At 41.4% G+C, this 20,670-nt stretch overlaps 2 protein-coding genes across 3 annotated transcripts; one reads left to right on the top strand and one right to left on the bottom strand.

The window, feature by feature from the left end:
• Positions 1–574: 574 nt before the first annotated feature.
• Positions 575–10,422, bottom strand: ATPSCKMT (ATP synthase c subunit lysine N-methyltransferase). 2 transcript variants are annotated; one of them, XM_058027212.1, is made up of 5 exons: positions 9,978–10,422; positions 9,611–9,882; positions 7,544–7,681; positions 6,759–6,809; positions 575–1,928 (listed from the first exon to the last, which is right to left on the bottom strand). In XM_058027212.1, the coding sequence occupies exons 2-5, from the start codon at positions 9,875–9,877 to the stop codon at positions 1,731–1,733; spliced, it is 654 nt and encodes a 217-aa protein (XP_057883195.1). In that variant the 5' UTR covers positions 9,878–9,882; positions 9,978–10,422; the 3' UTR covers positions 575–1,730. The 2 variants fall into 2 exon arrangements, with proteins under 2 accessions (XP_057883195.1, XP_057883205.1); XM_058027222.1 differs by having other exon boundaries at positions 10,289–10,422.
• A 214-nt stretch (positions 10,423–10,636) lies between these two features.
• Positions 10,637–18,569, top strand: CCT5 (chaperonin containing TCP1 subunit 5). Its single transcript, XM_058037847.1, has 11 exons — positions 10,637–10,795; positions 11,641–11,701; positions 11,796–11,960; positions 12,465–12,663; positions 13,410–13,602; positions 14,486–14,635; positions 14,962–15,081; positions 15,465–15,650; positions 16,656–16,793; positions 17,172–17,352; positions 18,285–18,569. The coding sequence occupies exons 1-11, from the start codon at positions 10,691–10,693 to the stop codon at positions 18,410–18,412; spliced, it is 1,626 nt and encodes a 541-aa protein (XP_057893830.1). The 5' UTR covers positions 10,637–10,690; the 3' UTR covers positions 18,413–18,569.
• The last annotated feature ends 2,101 nt before the right edge of the window (positions 18,570–20,670 follow it).

The raw sequence follows: 20,670 nt of genomic DNA, 5'->3' as shown, positions 1-20,670 counted from the left end.
AACTGTCATCCAAATCTTTAGATAAAGTTTGAGCAGACAGAAATGGTGGCACTTCACTGAGAAGTAAATGACTTTTGAAACCCTTCCTAAATCAGAAAGATTAGGAAAATTTATGGTCATTTTCAACAGCCTACACCAGTAGAGTTCAGTAAGAGCATCCTCCTGCAGTTTTGTGTTCCTGCAACAAGCTGTCCTGGTTGCAGAAAGGGGTCAGAGCTTAGTGCCATGACCAAGTTGTTACTCTGTACCATGCATGCCATCGGTGGAGGGCACGGTTTCCAAGGAAAACACTGGTGCTCCACTGGGAGTTGGCCATTTTGCCTGCCAAGCCCTTATGCTGCCTTTGGTCTGAGGACACAATCTACTGGAAGCATCCACCATTATTCTTGTTTCCAGTGGTGAACACACGTTTTTGTCACTAAAATACCTTCTTTTTGTATTCTTTTACTATTAATATTTCTGTTGGTACTGTGCCAGGTCTTATTCTTGCTTTGTGCTTTCAGTAAATTGCTACCTCAACCCACAAGTTCTGCTTTTGCCACTCCCTTACTGAAGACATACAGGAGAAGGGGAGTGGCTTACTTGGAGTTTATTTTCCAGCAAATGCTAAAAGAGAATACAAGTTAAATAAAAAAACATTAATATAATCAGAGGCAGCACTTGTGTTAATGAACAACTTATGATATTTGCCCATTTTGTCATACTCAACTTTCAAAAGTACACATTCAAGGCTGTGGTGTGAAACATTGGTGTCATCATCATACTCCATCTGGACCAGTTTTGTGTATGCAGCACTATGTACTTGGCATACAAAATTCAGACATTTTGGAAATACATTTTAGAAGACACTTGCACATCATTCCAACACCAATACCAAATGCTCTGTAGGGTCAAAAAGAATGTATATATAAAGTTCACAAATTTGAACATTTGAACTTATATTCTAAACCCTTTTCCATATTGAAGTTTTCCTCTTCTAAAAAACTTTTTCATAATTTTGACTAACTACATGTTCTGCTTTCAGCTGGGAGTTGATTTTCTTCCTATTAGCTGGTACAGCACTGTGGTAGAAAAGACTAATGTTGATAATACACTAATGGTTTTAGTTGATACTGAGCAGCACTTACTCCAAGCCAAGGACTTTTTAGTTTCTCATGTTCTGCGAACAAGGAGGTGCACAAGAAGCCAGGAGGAAGCATGGCCAGGACAGCTGAGCTGAACTGGCCAAAGGGATATTCCACACCACAGAACATCATGCCCGGTATATAAACTGGGGAGAGCTGGCAGTCGCTGCTCTGGGATGGGGTGGGCATCCATCAGTGGGTGCTAAGCAAGGGTACTGTACATCACTCATCTTTCTTGGGTTTTACTTGTCTCTTGTTCTTGTTATTATTATTATTAAAAATTATTAAACTATTCCTATCTCAGTCCATGGTCATGGGTATGACCTTTTTTTCAGTTTTTTTTCCCATCCCTCTGTGGGAGTCTGTGGACTGGGGTGAGTGAACATCTGTGTGGTACTCCACTGCCAGACGGAGTTAAACCAGAACACCATATTAAGCCATTTAACTACACCTTTCAGTAACCTTTGTGTGCTTTCAGACAGCCACTGTACTTCAGTTCTTACAGTGAATTCACATCTTCATATGCCAGGGCCCTCTCCATGTTAATCTTATCTTCAACAGGTCCAGTCAAAGCTAAAAATTTCTGTAAGAAACCAAATTCAATGTTTAAGATTCTGTCTTTGGTGTAATTTCCAAGCTTTTTGTTTCACATGCTCTAGAATGTTTCAAATCGTAGGCCCACACAGTGTCTATTCCCTCTCCAGTAGTATGATCTGGAATCCAGCAAGGGAAAGGAAAGCGACACGCAATGATCCTGGCATTACATTCAAGTTCTTCCTCTAGCTTCTTCTCCAGCTGTGGCATCTGTTGAGTTACAAGAAAAACCTCTCAGAAACAGTAAAAAACAAGAGCATTCTCTTCAGAATCTAATTCAGGTGTTCAAGAGAAATCCAAGACTTGAGTAACTTTTTTTTTTTTAAATCTTAGGAAAGTATTTGTGATACGTGTTTTGGCTTTGATGCCTTGACAAAGAATATCTAAAAGCAGAAAATGGTTATTGTGGCCTCAGTTGGTGAGATCAAGGAAATCATAACTTTAAGATCTAAAAATTAAATCAAAGCCCATAAATTATTCCTTAAATTAAAAAAAAAAAAAAAAAAAAAAAAAAAAAAAAAAACAACAAACGAACAAAAAAAAACCCACAACTGCAGGCAAAAGACTTTGCATGTTCCAATTCATAATTCTCTTCAGTGGGATTCTTCTCTGAGGGAATGAAAATTCCACCCCCTGAATTTAAGCTATTTATGAAACCCCAAGGTTCATGAGCTATTGTGTGATATTCAAAAGCTCAAAATTTACAGTCTAACTGCAAGACCGATCCTGGACACTCAAAACATCACTCAGACAACAACCCAAAGCAAACATTCTGCTGTCAGTCTATGGTAAAATACTGTTACATTAAAAAATACTGAAATTGAGCTTAGTCAAATTCACAACCTGTTAACATAGGCATGTGAATCCCTTCTTCAGCACTCCATGAAAGAGAAGGTAGAATCATGGAATGGTTTGGATTTAATGGACTTTTAAAGGTAGTCTAGTTGAACACCCCTGCCATGGGCTGGGACATCTTAAACTAGATCAGGGTGCTCAGAGCCCCATCCAGGCCCCATCCACTGCCTCTCTGAGCAACCTGTTCCAGTGTTCCACCATTGTATTCATAAAATTTTTCTTACTTATATCTAAAATGGATCTGCCATCTTTTAGTTTAAAACTATTACCCCTTGTCCTGTCCCTACAGCCCCTACTGAAAAGTCTGTCCCCATCTCGTTTACAAGCCCCCTTTAAGTACTAAAAGGCCACTCCCAAGAGTCAAGTCTTCTCCAGGGTGAATCACCCCAATTCTCTCAGCCTGCATCCAGGAAAGGAGCTACTCTGAACCAACTCCAACAAATCCACATCCCTCTTGTGATGGGATGCCCAGAGCTGGATGCAGCACTCCAAGTGGGGTCCCAGCAGAGCAGATGAGGGGGGCAGAATCCCCTCCCTCCCCTGCTGCCCACACTGCTTTGGATGCAGCTCAGGACATGTTTGGCTTTCTGGGCTGTGAGTGCCCATGGCTGGGTCCTGTCCAGCCTCTCATCCACCAGCACCTCCCAAGTCCTTCTGGGCAGGGCTGCCCTGCTCTGTTCATTCCCCAGCCTGTGTTGGTACTTAGAGTTACCCTGGCCCAGGTGCAGCACCTGGCACTTGTTCTTGTTAAACCTCGCAATATTCCCAGGGGCTCACTGCTTGTCCAGGTCCCTCTGGATGGCATCCTGTCCTTCAGGCATGTCAACTGCACCACTCAGCTTGGTGCATCTGCAAAATCTGCAAATTTTTCTGAGAGTGCACTCAATCCCATTGTTTTATGCTATTGATGAAGACATTAAGCAGGACTGCTCCTAATACAGACCCCTGAAGGACACCAATTGTAGCTGATCTTCATCTGGACATTGAGACATTGACCACTACCCTATGAATACAGCTATCCACACAACTCCTTATCCAGTGAACAGTCCATCCACCAAATCCATCCCTCCCCAGTGTAGAGAGCAGGATGCTGAGGGGCACCATGTCACATAGCAACTCTCCCTGGTTGAATACCTACAGTCCAGCTTTCCTCTATTCACAAAAATTGAGAGGATATGAAAGTCAGAGGAAATATCACCACTTTCCTAGAACAGAACACCCTGACCAGTCAAATGCTCTTTTTCTAAGAAGTGTTTTGCAAATTTTTTTCCATCCCAGATAGCGATTATGTTCTAGGAAAAAAAGAGAAACCTAACAGATTTAGCCACTTCTGTCCTTTGGCAAAGTTTGATGGTATGTTTAAGCAGATCAGCAGCACACATCCATTTGGAGTTCCTTTTATTCTTACATATTGTATGTATCTGAATGAGTAATTTTAACAGGCTACTTCTGCTACATGTAAAACACCATTTACTTTGGTTATCATGATGTAATGTTTAAATATTAAAAAAATTTAAAGGGCAGGAGTTATTAACAAATTTAGCTGAATTTCAGTCACAAAGACAAAAATACATAACATTTCAGAAAAAAGATGAAAGAAACAAAACCCAAAAAAACAGTATTAGAAAATAAGATTGACTAAAGAAAAGGTATTTCCTAAAGGCTGCAAAGAGCTTTCACTATCACATACATTCAGGGTGTGCCTTTGATGTAATATCCTATTATAGCTACATTTAAGCTAACAATGGAATATTTTAGGAAAATTACAGTCATAGATCTAATATACCAAAGAGTTATCTCCAAATATTTTTAAGGCTCTGATTTCATCCACACTACAAATGCTTTTTAACATTTTTGCTGCCTTAAACAACTAGAATAAGCCCACAAGCACCTTCAACAAACTAGAAAAATAAGCCCACTTAGTTACCTAAAATAACAAAGTGGGCTTAAACTGAGTTGAGACACCAGAAAAAAAATTTTTACAGAAAATATAAATATAGACATATACTAATTTTTAGGAGCAATTATGAAAATTAGTGACACTGCATATCCATATTAGCACAAATTAGAAAACATCATTAATAATTCAGCTAAGTTCGGCCAAAAATAATTATATCCTTGAACAACCAGTCAAACTAGTTTTTAAGCTAAATATATCAGTTACATTAGGTGTTACAATCATACTGTATTTTATGTGAAGCCAGGGTTTGGGGGAATTTTTTGGTGTGTCAACATGGATACATAGTTTAGTAAAGCTTTTTTACAGTATGTAATTAGTTAAAATACACAGGAGCTGCAAACATGAACACCTGGCAAGAATTCCATCATCCTACCCTGAACAAGTCTCTCTCTGCAATAACTCAGAAACAAACACACCTTCCCCCCAGATGCCTGCAAGAACAAGAGAGGTCTTAGTCTTCCCTGAAGATCAATAAATTCAGGTTTTTAAAGCTAATCTCAGATCTGAAATAAAAGCACTGTGTGAAAGCATCAAATCAGGCCAGCATTATTAAAAAAGCTAAAGAGATCTATTGTTTCTCAGCAAAAAAGAAGAAATGCATTAAGGTCTCTAGAAAATTAATTTAGCCATTCAGGAGGCTGAGCATTAACATCTTCCAAAGTAAATTCAAAGGGGATAATAAGCAAACAAATGCTCAGAAAACACAGAGGTTCATATGTTTGCATCTGTTGCATTTATGACAGTTCTTTTGCTGAAAGAATTTAACTTAGTATTTACTGGATCTACAAAAGTTATTCTGAGCCCTACAGCTACCCTTTCTATCACAGCTGTTACTAATGCGTCCCACTTTATTACATTTAAAAGTTAACTCAGTATTTCTGCTGGATTTACTCACATTTTCCCAGGGCATTTGTTTATTCCTACTTTACTGAGCTTTCCCCACCAGGGCTTTTCCCCTCGGTGCCACGGCAGAATTCCTGTCCGCAATTCCGAACGTTTCCAGTGCCCCCTGCCGGAACTCAGCAAGGGAGCTCTTGGCAGCAAGAGGAACACCCCGGTGCTCACCAATACCCCACCCTTACCCACTTCAGTTTCCAATACGAGTTACAATTGGAATCTGAAGTAGAGGTCTAGCCCTGGTGCCGGGTGAAAAAAAAAACAAACAAGCAAACAAAAACACCACAGAATGGGAAGTTTTATTATGCCTCCTGTTAGTGCTGCAGAAACGTTTTCAGTGTATGCTGTATGGTACAGCATCACATAAAGCTCTTCACTCACTGCATCTCACACCGGCCTTAGCCAAGGAACAAGCAATACAGAAGCACAGGATGACACAATTGGGTTTGTTCTGCCTGGAAAAGAGACGGCTTCAGGGGAACCTAACTGCAGCCCCCAGCACGGAAGGGAGCCTACAAGATGGAGAGAGGGACCTTCCACAGGCACAGGTAGTGACAGGACAAGGGGGAAGGGCTTCAAACTGAAAGAGAGTAGGTTTTGATTGGTATTAGGAAGAAATTCTTCATATGAGGGTGGTGAGGCAATGGAATAGGTTGCCCAGAGAAGTCGTGGATGTCCCAGCCATGGAATTGTTCAAACCAGGCTGGATGGAGCTCTGAGGAATGTGGTCTAGTCAAAAGTGTCCCTGTGCTCATGGCAGGGAGTTGGAACTAGAGAAGAGAAGGTTGTATGCAGACCTTATAGCAACCTTCCAATATCAGAAGGGAGCCTACAGGGAGGAATCTCCTGGTGAAGCTGGAGAGGGTCACTTCATCAGGAACTGCAGAGATAGGACAATAGAGAACGGGAAAAAACTGAAAGGGGAAATTTCAGTTAGACATTATGAAGAAATTCTTTACTGTGAGGGTGGTGAGACACTGGAATAGGTTGCCCAGGAAATTTCTGGAAGCCCCAACCCTGCAGTGTTCAAAGCCAGGCTGCAACCTGGTCTAATGGGAGGTATCCCATGCACAGGGGGCTTGGGGCTTGATGATGTTTAAGGTCCCTTCCAACCCTTAACATTCTATGATTCTATAATTATTACTGACTGCCTTTGACCATCTGCAGGTTAATTCATTTTGCAGATTCATGTATGTGCACTACTTGTACACTATTTGTTACTTGTACACAATTGTTACAATTAAAATAATTAAACATTGTAACAAATAATTAAACAGTATAACAAATAAAATAGAATAATAAAAATAAAAAATAAATAGTAAGCTTACCATTTGAGGTACTCCAAAAACAACAACATTTCTATAATGGGAAAAAGAAACCTAAAATAAAATTTGAGAACAAATCTTATTGAAAATGGCATTTACAGTTACAGACATTCTCACCATTCTTTTCTCCTAATCCCTCTAGCTGCACTTCCTTCAACAGGGATTTAGACCAAAAATATGTAAGGAGATCCCTTTTTTCATCACAAAAATTTCCACATAAAGAAAATTTATACTGCTGAACAGCAAAAAACTTCTACTGTTCTTGCCAAGAACATGGAATAGCAATTCTAGAAGCACAGAAAGCATTAGTTTAGAAAACACCAATAAGATTTTACTAATAACTAAAGAGTTATTTTCACAACTCCAGTATATGATAAAATCATGTATGCTTTAAGTTCACCCCTTCTTTTGTTAAATGTCAGCTAGCTATAAAAACTTCCCAGGCATTCTAATGACTGAGTTCTTCCACTCAGCACCATCAAGTTCTCCTGTGTTCCTCTCTGAACACAAACACCCCCACAGCCAAAAAAACCCTCCCACATAATTCATCAGGCCCAGGCTTGCTCAAGGAGCCCCTGCTGATAAAGGAAGAGCTTGAATAAAGCCCAAAAGCAGCAGAACAGCACACTGAGCCCAAAGAAACCAGATTCCCAGCACAAGGACTCTGCTCAAAGCCCAGTACAGCACCTTGTGGTCAGACAGCATTTCAGCTTTTTCAGGAAAGTATTTCCAAACTTAAAAAATCTCTCAATCATCCCAGATCTCTTCTTACACAATTCACTACTTACCTTCCATAAGTCTGAAATATAAAATTTGGTGTTCTGATGTACTCCATCTCTCCAGGCACGATATCTGGAGTACCAGACTAGCCAGGGATTCAATTCATATCCAACAGCCTGGAATCCCTTTTTTGCAGCTGCTATCACCTACAAGAAAGAAAATAAATCTTCACTTTGAAACATAAAAGTCTATTCACCTAAAGAGAAGCACACAGTTTTATTTAAAATATAAATCAAAGGAAAGCACTTTCCTAAGTCACCCTGGGTTTAACACCCAACAGATCAGCTGTATAGTGAACAAAAAACTCAAAACTACATTTTACTACTATTGCTAGTCCTGACTGAAATATAGCCGGGCAAACAAAATGAAAACAAACATTCAAGGGCAAAGCTGTGAGGCTTGCGGTACATCTATGATTCATATAAAAGTTTAAATTAACACATTCATTAGAGTGTCTTGGAATTGAATAGAACCAACATTGATCACAGAGAGAACAATGCAACTCACAAGCAAAAATGCTCAACATTAGACCACTTATTTGAAAAGCAGCAAGGGATAGGCAAGTGAGCAGCCCTTGAATCAGAGCCAAAATGGCATACCAATAGAAAGAGTGTGAAAGCAATCTTGATCTACATTGAAAAAAAAATTAAAGTGCACTGATTTCTAGAATAAAAGGTTTAAAACAAAATTTAAAAGGCTACTGCAAATTTCTAATCAGCAATGGCCTGATGAACTATCAATTACAAAACAAGCAAGGTGAAATCAGAAAGTACAGAAAGTACACGTTTCTTAACAGAACTTCTCAGCTTTACCTAGACTATATATTTCACACTGTTAAAATAATGCATCTTTCATCATGCACAGAGCACTTGCAAATTCCCCAAAAGAACCTGACACTTTTACCACACTTGGAAATGTGGCAAACATCTTCATATTTATCCACTGATTCCACCTGAGTAAGTGCTAAATAATTAAAAGCCTCAGAACAGACTTTTTTTCAGGACAGATGCATCAAGGAAGCACCAAGCATTCCTTTTTAGGCATCTGGCTTTCCAAATAGTCTCCATTTAGGCACCTATATAATATATAAGAATTAATGACACAGAACCTATTGAAATTAAATACCTCTGATTAGAGTCAGCAGCCACAATGCCTCACAGAGGGCACCAGAAACTGCACTTATCTCATGCCTAAGTTTTTTGGTGTTTTTCCTACCCAGGCACAATTCACACATTCTTCACAGATTTGGAGTTCCAAATCATTTTTTTTGCATGGACAAATAGTTGACTCATTCACATAAAACATGGACAAAGGTAGCATTCAAGAACTCGTGTTTCCATCAAAAACCACCACCTTGTTGCTAACTCTGACTTGAAGCAGATAGTTACAAAAAAGCACACAATGCATCACAGCAAAAAAAGAAAAATCACATCACACAATTTTCTACTATATCCTCACCACATTTCACAAACTGGGGCTCAAGCAGTACCCTGGAAACACAGTATCACTTTTTCTTCCATGATTCTCACCATTGGTGTTCTCCCTCTCTCGGTGTTTATTCTAGTTTCACCACATGGATTGGGAAGTGGGGAAGCCACCAGTGCTTCAAACGAAGGTTTGAGGACTACAGTTCTAACCACACCAGGATTTTAATTTTTATAACCCATCGCTCACTGCCCGTTTCTTTTTGCACTTCTATCACCTTTATACATTAAACATCTCACAGCCTCACTTGCTGCAGCTACACACCTTTGTGGAATCACAGCTCTTTTGCAATCAGTACCAAGACTCTGACAGCATCTTTTCAAGTGAGTGCACTGTTACTCCCTCCAGTCACCACAATGACATTTTGTCCACTACCTTGGACAAGCTACAGGTAAGATTGCAGCAAAAGCTATTTATTACCCATCAAAACTGAATGTAAACCTTTCTCAGCTTTTATCCTTTCCATAAGGCTCAGACACAACCACCAGATGCCTAAGACAAGACATTTTTAAGTGTGAGAAAACGCAGCCCCAGCACTGTGGCACTTTTTTAAGAGGTGATCTAAAAAGAAGGCAACATCCTTAACTTACAATGCGGCCATCCCCGCTGCCAATGTCAACTAGGGAGCCGCTTCTGTTTTCCAACATTTTCAGCACATTCTGGATCTGCTCGGCGGTGGCAGGCACGAAGGGCAGGCACACCTTCCTCAGGGCCGGGCTCACGAAGGGGGCGGCCACAGCATAGAGGGCCACCAGGGCGCCCCCCAGGCCGGCCGTGACCAGCAGGCCCCAGCCGCTCCTGCGGGAGCCGCGCTCGCCCTCCTCCTGCGGGGCCGCCTTCGCCAGCGCCGGGCACATCGCGCCTGGGGACGGACGGACGGACGGACAGACAGTGTTTTCACTCACTTGAGGCAATTCAGTATCTTGAGCTACAACGTAAGAGATGAAAAAAACCCACCCTACACTTCAGCCGATCCCAAGGAAACGCTACAGCTGCCGGAAAGCAGCGGCACGAGGGGGCAGGAATGCGGTTCCCATTTAAACTCCTGGCCCTCCACACAGGCGGGCAGCAGCGCGCCCCGAGCAGCTCAAGGGCAGCGCAGGTAGGGACCTGCCCGCCATGGGAACACGTCCCGGAGTTACTGCTCCTCCTTGGCGGAGGAACTTTTCCCTGGGACACAGCGACACCCGCCACACACACACTCCAAATCGCCAGTGACCAACCCCGCCTTATGCTCGGCCTGCAACACTTATTGGGAAGGGCAGTACCACTTCACTAAGACGGGGTGGAGGACCGAAACCTTTCCGAAGGCGCTCCGGAGAGAAGCGCCGCGCACACTTTTCCACCGCGTGCGTGTCTGTTCCCTCCTCCGCCCTCACGTCATCCAGCGCAGCCCGCTGCTACCGCGTCCGCGCTCGGTACACCCTCCTATCCTTCCTTCCCTCCCCGCCCCCGTGAGCCGGGGCGTGCGGCCGCCAGCGCCGCGCTCCTCCCCCGGGCCGGGCGGCTTCCAGAAGGCTCCTCTGGGGGCGCCACAAAGCTCCCGCCCGCGAAATAAGGCGCGGCTGTAGCGGGTGCGCAGGCGCGGGGCGGCGCGCAGTGGCGCGGCGGGCGCGGCGGCTTCCGGGCGGTGCGCGCGGGCGGCGGCGGTCGGAGCAGGCGGTGCAGCCATGTCGGCCATGGGGACTCTGGCGTTTGACGAGTATGGGCGGCCCTTCCTCATCCTCAAGGACCAGGAGCGCAAGACGCGCCTCATGGGGCTGGAGGCGCTCAAGGTGAGCGAGCGGGGCGGCCGCCGGGGCCGCCCGCGGGCCCGCGCTGGCTGGGCCGCGCCGTTCCACGCTGTGCTGTGCTGTACCGCGCCATGCTGCCGCGGGAGGATGGAGCCCCTGGGGCGAGGCGCTGCCGCGCTCAGCGCCAGCCCCGCCCGAGGCACAGGGCGGATGGAGCCTGGACTAGGCCCGTTAGCGGGGGAGAGATGGAGGAAGAGAGAAGGCATGGCCCTGGGGCTGGGAATCCGCGGCACGGCGTGGATCCGCTCCCCGGCGCCCCCTCCCTCGGACCGCAGCCTAAAGCTCGGCCGCTGAAGGAAGGCCGGGGCTGAGTGCGGGTGGCACAAATCCTGACGGAATATGGGAGCGGACGCTGGAAGGTTGTGGATGTACCATTCCTGGCAGCGTTCAGGGAAGTGTATGGGGCACTGAGCAACCTGGTCTAGTGGAAGGTGTTCTGCCCCTGACAGACGGTGGGATCTGGATGATCTTAAAGGCCCCTTCCAAGCCACACCATCCTATGATTATTCTGTGATGGCTAAAATTGCGCTGCCATTGCACTGCCTTCTCTTTTTAGCCTTGCCGGCTTCAGTTGCTCCCTTTTTTGAGCATTAGAGCCGTCATTTGCCTGCTCTGCTTTTTAATGCTTTAGCAGAGCCAGCACAAGCAATACAAGAAAAGGCATAGGAAATGTTTCTGTCATAAGACCAGTACACACATACCAGTTCTTTTTCATAATTGTTGTCAGTTAAATCACAACATTTGCACTACTCACTGTGTTTTCCTTAGCTTAATATTGTGATTTCAGAATGTATGATAATGATTTAACTTGTGGCTTTGTTTTACAGTCTCACATAATGGCAGCAAAGGCTGTAGCAAGTACTCTGAGAACATCGCTTGGGCCCAATGGTAACAATAAAAAACTTTTAGTGGTTCTCTCTTAGTACTTGTTGTGGGGGAGTTTTCAAAATTTTCCTTCATCCTTTGAACATACATTTTTTAGGCTTGGACAAAATGATGGTGGACAAGGATGGTGAGGTGACTGTGACAAATGATGGTGCTACCATCCTGAATATGATGGATGTGGATCACCAGATAGCCAAACTCATGGTGGAGCTGGCTAAGTCTCAGGATGATGAAATTGGGGATGGAACTACTGGAGTCGTTGGTAAGAAAGTGTTTGAAATTTAGCTTCCTTTTTCAAGTTTAAAATCAAGCTGCTTCAGCAATTAAAAAAAAATGTGAGAAATAACAGTAGCTTTTCTGTAGGACTTCTTTGGAGTATTTATTGTTGCAGTATTCCTGTCAGTTCTTGTATGAGAAGTCTTCTAATCAGGAAGAAGCCTTTTGTGTCTTTTTAAAATTTGGTTACATTTTAAGATAGTGCTGAGAGCCACTTTGATGCTTTCAAAAATTTTTGCATAATTTTCTTCTGTAGTCGCCCTGTCCTGCCACGATGCCTGTACTTCATTTTGGTCTTAACATCATGTGGTTTTCTTGCTAAGCAAAGCAAGTAGGGGTTTTCATGGTTTTTTCTTATTTAGGAGACCTTGAACTCTTTTAAGCATTGCAGAAAAATCAGAAAATGTGCTTTTTAATCTGTTGATAATATACTTAAAATTATGTTCCAATCAAGAATAAAAGTGGGGTTTTTTGTTGTTTTTTTTAATAGTTCTGGCTGGGGCATTACTGGAACAGGCTGAGCAGCTGCTGGACCGAGGCATCCACCCCATCAGGATAGCAGATGGTTATGAGCAGGCAGCACGCATTGCTATTGAGCACCTAGACAAAATCAGTGACAGCTTCCCCGTTGATCCACAGAACATTGAGCCTCTGATCCAGACAGCAAAGACAACTCTGGGCTCTAAAGTGTAAGTCACAAAAGTGAATATTCAATGAATATTTACCCTTCCATTGAAAACTTTCTGCTTGGGAAGGAGAAATCCTGGTGTTTTATTTATGTTATTGGAATGCTGCTGAAGGCTCTTCTGTGTTTTGTTGTGGCTAATTCTTCCATGAACTCCTGTCTCAGGGTAAGAAATTGTGAATCCTTTGTCTCCAAAGGGTCAATTCCATGAAGTTAAACAACTGCAGCATCAATTTCATTCTAACCTGTAGTTCCAGGTTCTGCATCATATCAGGTTCCAAAAGCAATGTGAATCTGTTCAAAATAGTAACGAGTCATCTTTTGGGTTTTTTGCCGCTAAAAATATTTTAACTTAGGATGGTTACAGAAGTTTCTTTTCCTTCCTGGGTTCTATGTGTAAATGTATAAATTCAGACATTGGAAGGGCTTCCCTTGCAGAGTTGTCTTACACGTGGTTTCTGTTTCTTGAATGTTCTTGAGTAGCAAGTTCTCCTGACTTGTTCTAAATCTGTGCTGAGACTCCATTGACAGAGGTCCCTCACACCAACCATGCTGTGTGTTTGGTTTTCTGCCATGGCCAGCACCTTCTGTTTCTGTGAAAAAACAAGCAGGACCCCCTCTTTTAATACACTGTGCAAAAGCTGACTGCTGTAGTGGTACTTCTTGCTGTTTGAACGATTGATAGAATCACCTTTTTCTCCCAAATGGTGGGAATGGAGTACAACTTGATTGTATTTTGTTCAAACCTAGAGTGAACCGCTGTCACCGGCAAATGGCAGAGATTGCTGTGAATGCTGTACTGACGGTGGCAGACATGGAACGGAAAGATGTTGATTTTGAGCTGATCAAAGTGCAAGGCAAAGTGGGTGGTAGACTGGAAGATACACAGTTGGTTAAAGGAGTGATTGTGGATAAAGATTTCAGTCATCCACAGATGCCTAAAGTAAGTCATGTTCTTGGTGTGTCTCTTGTGTGTATTGGCTTAAATAAGAGTTTCTAGCCTCCCTCAAGTGTCACCCTAGCATTTATTAAGTGTTTACACAGTCTTGTGGTTTAGCTTGGCTTTTCACCAATATATCAACAGAGGAAGGGGCAAGGAGCATGAAATTTTTCATATTGGAAGACATCAAGTTAGAATTTACAACAATATTGAGAAAGTGTGGTGGAAGGGAGGAATTACTGTACTGCTGAGTGAGGATAGGTGCAGGATTCTGTTTTATGTAGAAATAATTATCCCTGGTGTGGATATGCTTAGTGCAATGCTGTGTCAAGATTCTAAACCTTTATGAATTGCCATTTTGTCCTGTTTGGAACACCCCAGAAGCTGTCCTTGTTTTATGTTTGGTGTAGGTAAGGTCTCCAAGTCTTTGAGCAGTCTACTTCAAGAAAGGTACTGCTCTAAAATATTCATCTATCAGGTACCCATGTTTATCCTATATAGTGGAGGACTAGTGGAAAATAATGGTCATGTAATAGTTGAAAAGTTGTTACAAAGATGAGTGGTGTTCTCAGTGGTCACAGTGGATAGGGATGGTTTCATTTAATTTCTTTTGTTTTTTAAGCATTAAACCATAAAAAGGCATAACTGGTAAAGATGGTTAAGGGCTTAAACAGTGTCTTGGAGCTATGGAATTTGTTCGAAGTGGTTTATTGAGACTATTGATAGAATTATTTAGTTATACTTAGTTAACTTTAGAGTAAGTCAAATGATCTTCACATTTGTTCATGTGTTTGTGTTCATAAAGACACATCTGTATGCTTTGCAAATACAAAAAAAATGTTAATCAGGTCATAAATCTTTTTTTTTTTTTTTTTTAATTGCCCAGGAGCTAAAAGATGCTAAAATTGCCATCCTTACTTGTCCATTTGAACCACCTAAGCCTAAAACCAAACATAAGCTTGATGTCACATCTGTGGATGATTACAAGGCACTGCAGAAATATGAAAAGGAGAAGTTTGAAGAGATGGTGAAGCAGGTAGCCTTTAGGATTATTTCTGTTTTCTTTGTCTTTCATAGCCTTTAGAAAAAAACAGCATAGTGCATTGATTTGCTCCTGTAAAGGAGCTGCTAATCCTGGTGGGAAGCAACATACAAGCAGTTGTAATGCTGTGAATCAAAGATAATATAATGTAAGAAAGAGATACCAACTTGGTTCAAAATATATTTTGATCTCTGTGTGTGCCAGGGGGTTCTTCTTGAGAATTGTCTTTTGAGAAAATTGGGAGAATTAAAACCACAAAGAATGTTTTTCATTCCTTTGTTAATTCTGATCAGAAGGTTGATGATTTGTGTTGTTTTTAGATAAAAGACACTGGTGCAAACCTTGCCATTTGCCAGTGGGGTTTTGATGATGAGGCAAATCACTTGCTGCTCCAGAATGAGCTGCCTGCTGTTCGTTGGGTTGGTGGACCTGAATTAGAAGTAAGTAAAACTGAGCTTTGCACCAGTTGTTAAAACATTTATGAAGTAAAAGGCTGTACCAGCTAAAAGTTCAGGCTTTCTGGGTATCACTGCATAATTGTGGATATGGGTGGCTGTTGGAGAAAAATCATTGGGGATTTGTGAGAAAAACCTACCATGGAGGGGATTATGGTTTATAATTGGAGCATATATATAGTACTTCATAAAAGTTTTAGGTGTCTAGGAAAGTTTCTGCTTTAGTCCTGCCATTGGCAGAAACAAAACATTGGCTGAAGCACTTGGAGTAGGCATTGTGACAGATGCTTTTCCACTAGTTTTATGTTCTGAAAAACATGAAAAAATCCTAAATAAAAATACAGTAACTCATGGCTGTTTAACCTCAGTTAATCGCCATTGCAACGGGAGGGCGCATCGTGCCGCGCTTCTGCGAGCTCACGCCAGAGAAACTGGGATTTGCAGGCGTCGTCAGAGAGATCTCCTTCGGAACAACCAAGGACAGAATGCTCCTCATCGAACAGTGTCAGAACTCCAGAGCTGTGACCATTTTCATTAGGGGAGGAAATAAAATGGTGAGATGCTTGCTTTGATACATAGTTGCAGAATGTGTAGTTTCCTTGTGAAACGTATTAGTACACTCTTCTTGACTTCGTCTACATATTCCTTGCAGTGTGGGTAAGTAGGAAAGGAGTAAGGCTTGTAGGCAGTCAGGACTGTGTGTCAGAAGTAACTTGTTAGATTTGCATCCTGTGGTTTTAAACTAAAACTTTACTTTTCTCTCTGTTAGACCATATAGTTCATAAATATATAAATGCTTTTACCTGTGGATACTCTTAATATTTTTTTCTCATTACAGGGTCACTTTTATGAGTAAAGACATATTAGCATCTTTGACAGATTTGGTTTTATTGTAGACCTAGTTGTATCACTTCTGATTTAGTCCAGTTAAGATAATTTCAAATAAAAACACCAATGTACTGCAAACTGTATATCCCCACACCCTATATCCCCCACTCCCCTCGAATTGTGACCACTTGAAATGCTTATGTGCTTCAACTGGATTTTGGTTGCACTGTTAGTGTTAAATTATATTTGCTATAGGTCAAGTCCTACTTTAAATGAAAAACCTTTGAAAAAAAGAGCATACTGTAGTCTGAAATTTTCTTATAAGAAACAGAAATACTGCTTTAAAAGTTAGTGTTTTTGTTAAATCTCCTACATCTGTTCAAATGAGAAGTGGACAGAAACTGCAGTCTGATAATAATGTTGGCATTTCAAGCTCAGTGTTTTGTGTCTTGTAAATATGCAAAATTGAGAACCTTTTCATGTTTTTGTTATTTCAAATTACAGGTTTAACAAATAACAGTACGTTTTTATGCATATGTATATTCTTTGCCTCTGGATGTCTAACATTCTCTATTTTTAAATAGTATAACATAGCAATAGTACAGCTGCATCAGAGCCATGAAAAAATCTTAAGAGTTTATTTGCAGTTTCCACATCTGTATTAGGAACTACATCTTCACAGCCTTCAGATGTGTGTACTGTATCAAACACACGCTGTTGTGTAATTGCAGATCATCGAAGAAGCGAAGCGCTCCCTTCACGATGCCTTGTGTGTAATCCGGAATCTCGTTCGTGACAATCGGATTGTGTACGGTGGTGGTGCAGCTGAAATATCTTGTGCCTTGGCAGTCAGTGAGGCAGCAGATAAGGTAAGAAAGGAACAGTTAACATTTTCTTTAGTGTATGAACTATTGAGCCTGGTTTAAGAAATTCCAAAAGAACTTCAAAGATTTTTCAGAAAGTTCCGTAACATGTGCTTTTCTGACATTCTCTTATAACCAGTGTTAGAAGTTACCCTTCCTGTCTCTGTAAAAAGCCATTACCACTGCTTTTTATCCTTCTGTGCTAGGAGCAGTTTAATTTTTTTTTAATTTTCAAGTAGTTATCATTCAGAGGTATTTGTTTACTTACGATATTCCAAGTAAAATCTGCTTATTGTGTGTATGTATTTTATATCTATTGTGAAAATATGCTTTTACTAACATTGGAGTTTAATAGCGTATGAATTTGAATTTCTTTTCCTCTAGTGCCCATCTTTGGAACAGTATGCTGTGAGAGCTTTTGCAGATGCCCTGGAGGTAATTCCCATGGCCCTCTCCGAGAACAGTGGTATGAATCCAATACAGACAATGACCGAAGTGCGGGCGAGGCAGGTGAAAGAAAATAATCCTGCCCTGGGCATTGACTGTTTGCAGAAAGGAACAAATGGTAAGAACTGCAGCATGGAGAAGGGGGAGCATAAAAGCTTTTATTTCTCAAAAGCTCAAAATGCTCACTGTGGTTTTTTTTTAACCTGTGCATCACTTGGTTTATTCTAACTCTTGTGCCTTGCCATAATAAATGGGAATGTGCTTGGAGAGCACATTTATGTCTGCCAGGAGGAAAATGTGTAATTGTCTTAAAACCTTCTTTGTGGCAAGATTAATTGAAGATGTTGAGTGATCTTGTAGTACAGGAAGGAAGGCTGTTATTAGGATGAGGCAAGCAGGCTGTGCTTTAAATACTGCAGTTTTAGTGATCCAGGTTACACTGCAGTCCTAAAATGGTTGTTTTGAGAAACAGCTTGTGAAGAAGTAAACAAAAGGCAGGAAATATTTGTAGACAATGATGTTCTCACCAATATGTCTGCATATATAAACCTGAAGACTAAGAAGCCAGTGTATAAAACCTTATTTTCAACTGAATCTATACTTTTCACCTTCTTACTTATTCTGTTGGTTTTTTTGAGAAAAGAATGTGGTAAACTGAAATTTGTGCATTCATAACCCTTCTTGATGGGGTGTTCCTGTTTGATGGCATTTGACCTTTCACTTCTTTAGCATTTGCTCAGCTTTTAGGGTGCTTTTAACATATGTGTATGGAAATCTAGCTTTTCACCATTCTGCATTACCTCTGGAAAAGCACAACCTAGTTGGGCTAAGAGGTCTCTCTTAATGTCCGAGGATCTTTGGTAGGAACCTAGATGTAAAACTCTAGTTTGTACAAATTGTGTTTGTAAGCCACAGTGGCCAAGAGTAGTAATTTCAGAATGTTCTTTGAAATTATGTGGAATTTATTGTTACTAATTACTAACACTTACAGTTTAAGTGTTATGTCTAGATTTCATGAGGGTGTCTAATTCTTCTGCTTCCTTTTGGCAGATATGAAGCAACAGCATGTTATAGAAACCTTGATTGGCAAGAAGCAGCAGATTTCTCTGGCGACTCAGGTTGTTAGAATGATCCTGAAGATTGATGATATCCGTAGGCCTGGAGAATCCGAAGAGTGAAGGTTGAAAAGCAGGAAACATTAAGGGGCCACAGCAGTAGCAAAGATGGTAGTATTCTGATGCTTCATCTTCAGCTATTTATTCTGGACACTTTTTGTTTCACATACTGTAATGGCTAGTTGTTGGAAATAAAACAATTTAGCACTGGTGATTTCAAGACTTGTTTCATAAGTATTGTTGCATCTTTTCTTAGACAGATGTAAATATTCATAGAAAATACTTCCTGAATGTATAGGGAAAACAAAAATTATGCGGCATTACATTTAATGGGTAATTCTCCATTGTTCCTTAAACTAATTAATATTAACCAATTATTTTAGCCTCCGATAATTCTCATATGTTAAATATATTAAGTATGAGGTTTCAGTCTGAGCATTTACAGGAGCTGTCTTCCATGCTTCCAGTTGCTTCAGTTTTTTCTCCTTGTCCTCTTCCAGATTTATGAGGGTTAAGGAGGGTTTTTTCCCAGGGGTATACACATTCAGCCAGGTGAGGGTTTTTCCCAGAACTTTGTCTGTAGTATCACAGTTGAGTGCACTTACTGAAAGGTCCCCAGTACAATCTGAGAGTGGCAGAGTAACATTGATTAGTAAGGTGCCTTGGCTGTGAAACAACCAGCAAGAAACAAGTGGTAGATCAGAACTAATGTCTAATTTCTTTGAAGATTTCAATAGTGAGGGAAGTGTTACAAATACTAACTCAGCATTTTTTGTGTTACATAGGGCAGAGGAAGCTCTTCGCCAGCCAGTGTTTGCTAGCAGGTCATGTTCTGATTGGTTTTTGCTGTGACTACCTCACTTGAGTCAAAAAAAAAAACTCTTCAGTGAGTGTTGATAGAGGAGGAAGGGTAGAAACAAATTTACTAATTACAAGACTGGTTTTATTTCTAGAACTGTTTGAGGATAAATCATGCAAAGCTTTATTGTCATTGATTAAAAAATTAGTAGTGAGTGTTTTATCATTACTCTTTTACCTCTTCCCAAATTAGCTTCATTTAGATGCAGTTCAATGGACAACAACAGTTCATCAGTTTTACTGCTGCCAAGCTCTGGCATTCTGAATCTGTTCAGAGTTTTAAGTGTGACTCCAGAATCCCATAAATACCTGGACTTGTGTGGAGCTGTCTCATGCTTTGCTAATAAAAAAGGAAAGCTGTAGCTAGAACTTGAAAGGGAGCAGTGTACTTGTACTAATGTACCCCTTTCACCTCATAGTGAAGTTGTGGATGTGATAGAAAGGAAGTGAGAAAACAGCTATTCCAATTTTTCTGGTGTTTCATCTTCTGTCCCTTGGTGTGGTTGGACCCCCTTTGCTGTCCAAGCCCTACACAGTCACAGGCTTTGGCTGTAAACAGCTGCTTAATACAGAAGCGCTTAGGAACCCAGGAGAGATTACTTTGAAAATTGAAATTATGGCTTTGCTGATGTGGCTCTAGAAAATAAACATTTTATGCTCTGTATATAAATATTTGTTAATATTCAATTAGATCTTAGTAGGAGAAGTCTGGAGCTTGATAATGGAACTTTGATAAAATTGTAAGAAATAGAAGTGGTTATTTTTTCAGGGATTTGTGCTTCTCCAACATAACAGATGTATGGCATTAGCACCATCAGTCAGTGCTGCACAGAGACAACTGGAGGACAAATGGCTTTCATCACAGCATGCAGCTTACAGCTGGAACTATTAAACCAAATTAATGAAACAACTGCAGCACAAACTGGTGCACTTTCACAGCAGGAGTAATTAAATTTGTGCTTTGACAGAACAGTGGCTATACCCATATTGGTAATTTGTGTGCTGCCTGGCCTTGGTCAAACAAAACAGGAAACATCTGAATAACAGCAGGGCTGGGTGAGGCAAACACTGATGTTCAAATTAATCATGGTCCATTTCTAACCACTGGGCAGTAAATGCCTGGCCTGGTGGTGTGTTTGGAAATGAGGTCCATGAGCCCTGCTGTTCATGCTCCATGACTCCTGGGAAAATGCAGGGTTCACCACGGGAGGGCAATATCCACCCATCACTGCCATAGCAGACTGCATCTGGATTTTTTAAAAGCGAGCTGAGGCAGCCAGCAGGTCTTTCCCAACATCACTGACACAGCACACAGATGTCAGCAATGACATGAATCTTTACAACTTCCCCTCAAGGGCTCAGTTACTTCAGCTAATTTTGTGACTAAGTTCCATGTGTCCTTTTAGATCCAAGTTCTCACATCTTCCTGCCTCTGTGTCCTGCTACTTCTAGTTCCCCTGTTA

The sequence above is a fragment of the Melospiza georgiana genome, chromosome 1 (assembly GCF_028018845.1).
Source record: "Melospiza georgiana isolate bMelGeo1 chromosome 1, bMelGeo1.pri, whole genome shotgun sequence".
Lineage (NCBI taxonomy): Eukaryota > Metazoa > Chordata > Aves > Passeriformes > Passerellidae > Melospiza > Melospiza georgiana.
This window is presented reverse-complemented; position numbering and strand designations above follow the sequence as displayed.